The sequence below is a fragment of the Argentina silus genome, assembly GCF_951799395.1.
Source record: "Argentina silus genome assembly, chromosome: 1".
Lineage (NCBI taxonomy): Eukaryota > Metazoa > Chordata > Actinopteri > Argentiniformes > Argentinidae > Argentina > Argentina silus.
The window spans coordinates 977,455-983,528 of NC_139655.1; the positions used below are offsets into that span (position 1 = coordinate 977,455).

General features: G+C 44.8%; 1 protein-coding gene across 1 annotated transcript; it reads left to right on the forward strand.

The window, feature by feature from the left end:
• Nucleotides 1–610: 610 nt before the first annotated feature.
• Nucleotides 611–3,687, forward strand: eslec (eosinophil lineage-specific marker; the record flags this gene model as incomplete). Its single annotated transcript, XM_083680609.1, has 7 exons — nucleotides 611–668; nucleotides 1,050–1,091; nucleotides 1,212–1,253; nucleotides 1,338–1,510; nucleotides 1,695–1,829; nucleotides 2,684–2,819; nucleotides 3,620–3,687. 7 exons carry the CDS (start codon nucleotides 611–613, stop codon nucleotides 3,685–3,687), a joined length of 654 nt encoding a protein of 217 aa, XP_083536735.1.
• Between the last annotated feature and the right edge of the window lie 2,387 nt (nucleotides 3,688–6,074).

A 6,074-nucleotide genomic window follows, 5' to 3' on the forward strand; every position in this document is an offset into this window, starting at 1 on the left:
ACACACACACACACCCACCCACCCACCCACCCACCCACCCACACCCTAGCCTAGCCTAGCCTGGTCATATTTTTACAGGCCATAAATAAAACAGGAGGTAAAAGACGACGGAATTATTACAACCGCAGTCGGACGCCGTCCGGAAGAATTACTGACCCTGTCTTCCACAGAATGTTATCAACAAGTCATCTGACATTTTCTTATCAACAAGACATCTGTTATTTTGTACTTTGTTCATATTATATGGAAGAACCTTATGAATAATTACCATCATGACTAGTTAACAATTGTTGGGAAATAATAGTTGCTTCCTTGTAGCCACGTGAGCCTCCTGTATAAAAGAGCAGCTCATTCTCCAGCTGAACACAACCTACAGACACACTCCAGTTCCTGTGATTAAGACTCTAACAGGTGAGTCCTCTCCTCTCCTCCACTCTCTATGTTAGATATACTGTATCAGTTAACTCTATCTGATGTTGTCCTTCTCTGACAGCTACTGTCATGGTGTTGCTGAATGGTGGAATGTGATGTATTGTATGAATATGTAAATGATGTCTTTCTGTCTCCTCTTCTTCTTCTGTCTCGTAGTTCCTAGGAGACAATCATCACCATGGTGAAGTTGACCATCCTTCTTCTTCTCAGTGCTGCCATTGCACTGGGCAACACCAGTAAGAGAGACACACTTTACTGCACTTTACATCACTGTACATCACTTTACTGCACTTTAAACCACTGTACATCACTGTACATCACTTTACACCACTGTACATCACGTTACTGCACTTTACACCACTGTACATTACTTTACTGCACTTTACACCACTGTGCATCACTGTACACCACTGTGCATCACTTTACTGCACTTTACACCACTGTACATCACTTTACACCACTTTACTGCACTTTACACCACTGTACATCACTTTACTGCACTTTAAACCACTGTGCATCACTTTACTGCACTTTACACCACTGTACATCACTTTACTACACTTTAACACACCCTAACTGCATCTCAGTTCTTCTTCTCACACCTCTCCTTGTTTCAGACCCCTTAGTGGAGGCTGAGGTGGAGCAACTCCCTCCTTTTGGTAAGTGTTATATCGCCCCCTCTTGGTAAAGGAGTGAAATTGAAACGTTACTGAAGTTATTGGTATCACTTGGTATTGCTTGGTATCACTGACTGTGCTCTCACACCTCCCCTGCTTCAGAACCCGTGGTGGAGACTAAGGTGCAGCAGCTCCCTCTAGTGGGTGAGTGTGTTATTGATATATGATAGAGACCTGTTTTGTAAAAACGGTGTCTTTGCTAACCTGAACATGTCTTTGTATTCATAGAGGACCTGGGTGCAGAGGGGGAGTATGTTGAAGGGAGCCAAGCAGAGATGTTGGGGGAGATGGAGGCTGGACAGATGGTATTGAGCAGGAGCGGATGCCCTATTGACTGGTACAGATATTTGGAGAAGTGCTACATGTTCAACTACACCCCCACCAAATGGGCAGAGGCAGAGGTATTGTTGTAAACTTGATTGTGTTGCTTCAGGTGAAACTTTAAAAAATATTGTTTTCAAAAAACCTGAATAAATCACCACGATCTCTCTCTTTTTCTCTCTATCCCTCCCTCCCTCTCCCCCTCCCTCTCTCTCTCTCTCTCTCCCCCCCCCTCCCCCTCTCTCTCTCTCTCTCTCTCCTCAGAGGAACTGTGTGCTCTTGGGGGGGAACCTGGCATCTGTGCACAGCTATGGCCAGTACACTTTCCTCCAGAGTGTCATCCTGAAGCACACCAACCAATACCTGCGCACCTGGATTGGAGCTTATGATGGCGTCCAGGTAAGACGTGTCAACATCTACAGGTGAAAGTGGAGAGTTAGCCAAATCTTACAGTAGGTGGGTATGTTACACGGGGTTCAAGCCTTCTCCAACCATATGCACTTTTTTATTTTTTAGCATTCAGCCAGTGTATAGATGGTGTTTAGTGTTTAATGTGTGTGTAGTGTGTGTGTGGTGTTGAGGTCTACCTGTGTGTAGTGTGTGTGTTGAGGTCTACCTGTGTGTAGTGTGTGTTGAGGTCTACCTGTGTGTAGTGTTTGTGGTGTTGAGGTCTACCTGTGTGTAGTGTGTGTGTTGAGGTCTACCTGTGTGTAGTGTGTGTTGAGGTCTACCTGTGTGTAGTGTGTGTGGTGTTGAGGTCTACCTGTGTGTAGTGTGTGTGTTGAGGTCTACCTGTGTGTAGTGTGTGTTGAGGTCTACCTGTGTGTAGTGTGTGTGTTGAGGTCTACCTGTGTGTAGTGTGTGTTGAGGTCTACCTGTGTGTAGTGTGTGTGGTGTTGAGGTCTACCTGTGTGTAGTGTGTGTGTTGAGGTCTACCTGTGTGTAGTGTGTGTTGAGGTCTACCTGTGTGTAGTGTGTGTGGTGTTGAGGTTTACCTGTGTGTAGGGTGTGTTGAGGTCTACCTGTGTGTAGTGTGTGTTGAGGTCTACCTGTGTGTAGGGTGTGTTGAGGTCTACCTGTGTGTAGTGTGTGTTGAGGTCTACCTGTGTGTAGTGTGTGTTGAGGTCTACCTGTGTGTAGGGTGTGTTGAGGTCTACCTGTGTGTAGGGTGTGTTGAGGTCTACCTGTGTGTAGTGTGTGTTGAGGTCTACCTGTGTGTAGTGTGTGTTGAGGTCTACCTGTGTGCTCTACAGGAGGGTATCTGGCTGTGGAGCGATGGCTCCAAGTTCAGCTTCACCCACTGGGATAAAGGGCAGCCCAGCAATTACAACCACGGCATCACGGACAACTCCAACGGCCGGGAGCACTGCATGGAGATGAACTACGTTGGTAAGACAATGTCATCACAGCCACTGATCCTAACAGAGGTGCCACTTTGATACATTCACAAGCTGCACAAAGGCTCAGTTAAGCTTTCACAAACTGTTCGTAAGGTTTACCCCCGATGCTTCACAGACTGTTATTAAGGTTTACCCCCGATGCTTCACAGACTGTTATTAAGCGGAATCAGACTACATCACCTTTTGTGCACATACAGGACCAGTCAAAAGTTTGGACACACCTTCTCATTCAATGGTTTTTCTGTATTTTTATTATTTTCTACATTGTAGATTAATATTGAAGACATCAAAACTATGAAGGAACACATATGGAATTATGTAGTAAACAAAAAAGTGTTAAACAAACCAGAATATGGTTTATATTTTAGATTCTTCAAAGTAGCCACCTTTTGCTTTGATGACAGCTTTGCACACTCTTGGCAAGTTTGTGTCCAAACTTTTGACTGGTACTGTATACTGGTACTGTATGTATATATATATATGTTATATGTGTATATATGCCATTTAGCTGACGCTTTTATCCAAAGCGACTTACATTGCAGTGAGTGCATACATTTTTCAGTATATATGGTCCCAGCGGGAATCGAACCCCCAACCTAGGCGTTGTTAGTGTCATGCTTATATGGCGTGTGCAACGAGCATGTTTGAATATAAGAGTCAGAAGACGGATAAGATGTTGCCATGGCGCCGACGACACGCACAACGACAAGTGTTCAGGTTGATCACGTGACCCAGACTCCCTCCCTCTGCGTTTCTGATGTCGTTGTTTTCCTTCCTGATATCCCCCAGATGGTCATCGCCAGAACAACGCCCCCTGCTCCTTCAGATTTCCCTCCCTCTGCGCCAAAAATCTGTGATGTTTTTATTTTCTAGACGTGTATCTTGAAAAAAACTCCCCAGGTGGGATTATTCTCCCTATAATGCTGCTCATGTTGTAAAGGAAATACAAGATCTTTGTTGTGTACGTTTGTTCAAAAGTGCCTAATCATCCTGTTTCATTTGATTTGATCCTATATATATATGTCATCAGAACAGTTCTAATGCTCTCTGAGTCATTAGATGGAAACGGAAAGTCTCAATAAAGTTGTTCCAAAAAAGAAAACATGTGTCTTGTATGGATTATATTACATCTCAAACATTAATGTATGTTTTAACTGAGTGTTCAACTGTCACATCACATACTCTTCCACCTCCTTCAGAGGCTTCAGAGACCTGCTCTGTAACTGTATTTTAGCTTAGCGTACTTTTACATTTTTCTCATTTATTGACATATTTGAGACCAAGATAGGTAGCTAGCTCCATCCTGTTCAGTTAGTAGTTGTCGCCATATAGCCTGGTCCCAGATCTGTGTGTGTTTTAGCCTGGTCCCAGGTCTGTGTGTGTTTTAGCCTGGTCCCAGATCTGTGTGTTTTAGCCTGGTCCCAGATCTGTGTGTGTTTTAGCCTGGTCCCAGATCTGTGTGTGTTTTAGCCTGGTCCCAGATCTGTGTGTGTTTTAGCCTGGTCCCAGATCTGTGTGTGTTTTAGCCTGGTCCCAGATCTGTGTGTGTTTTAGCCTGGTCCCAGATCTGTGTGTGTTTTAGCCTGGTCCCAGATCTGTGTGTTTTAGCCTGGTCCCAGGTCTGTGTGTGTTTTAGCCTGGTCCCAGATCTGTGTGTGTTTTAGCCTGGTCCCAGATCTGTGTGTGTTTTAGCCTGGTCCCAGATCTGTGTGTGTTTTAGCCTGGTCCCAGATCTGTGTGTGTTTTAGCCTGGTCCCAGATCTGTGTGTTTTAGCCTGGTCCCAGGTCTGTGTGTGTTTTAGCCTGGTCCCAGATCTGTGTGTGTTTTAGCCTGGTCCCAGATCTGTGTGTGTTTTAGCCTGGTCCCAGATCTGTATGTGTTTTAGCCTGGTCCCAGATCTGTGTGTGTTTTAGCCTGGTCCCAGATCTGTGTGTGTTTTAGCCTGGTCCCAGGTCTGTGTGTGTTTTAGCCTGGTCCCAGATCTGTGTGTGTTTTAGCCTGGTCCCAGATCTGTGTGTGTTTTAGCCTGGTCCCAGATCTGTATGTGTTTTAGCCTGGTCCCAGATCTGTGTGTGTTTTAGCCTGGTCCCAGATCTGTATGTGTTTTAGCCTGGTCCCAGATCTGTGTGTGTTTTAGCCTGGTCCCAGATCTGTGTGTGTTTTAGCCTGGTCCCAGATCTGTGTGTGTTTTAGCCTGGTCCCAGATCTGTATGTGTTTTAGCCTGGTCCCAGATCTGTATGTGTTTTAGCCTGGTCCCAGATCTGTGTGTGTTTTAGCCTGGTCCCAGATCTGTGTGTGTTTTAGCCTGGTCCCAGATCTGTGTGTGTTTTAGCCTGGTCCCAGATCTGTGTGTGTTTTAGTGTCACAAGATCCAGTACAAGTGATAAGATCTGTTGGGGGGGACTGCATAGACTAGACTACAGGTCTATGTGACAGACAGACTAGACTACAGGTCTATGTGACATAGACAGACAAGACTACAGGTCTATGTGACATAGACAGACAAGACTACAGGTCTATGTGACATAGACAGACAAGACTACAGGTCTATGTGACATAGACAGACAAGACTACAGGTCTATGTGACAGACAAGACTACAGGTCTATGTGACAGACAAGACTACAGGTCTATGTGACATAGACAGACAAGACTACAGGTCTATGTGACATAGACAAGACTACAGGTCTATGTGACATAGACAAGACTACAGGTCTATGTGACATAGACAGACAAGACTACAGGTCTATGTGACATAGACAAGACTACAGGTCTATGTGACATAGACAAGACTACAGGTCTATGTGACATAGACTAGACTACAGGTCTATGTGACAGTCAAGACTACAGGTCTATGTGACAGACTAGACTACAGGTCTATGTGACAGTCAAGACTACAGGTCTATGTGACAGACAGACTAGACTACAGGTCTATGTGACATAGACAGACAAGACTACAGGTCTATGTGACATAGACTAGACTGCAGGTCTATGTGACAGTCAAGACTACAGGTCTATGTGACATAGACAGACAAGACTACAGGTCTATGTGACATAGACAGACAAGACTACAGGTCTATGTGACAGACAAGACTACAGGTCTATGTGACAGACAAGACTACAGGTCTATGTGACAGACTAGACTACATGTCTATGTGACAGACAAGACTACAGGTCTATGTGACAGACAAGACTACAGGTCTATGTGACATAGACTAGACTACAGGTCTATGTGACATAGACA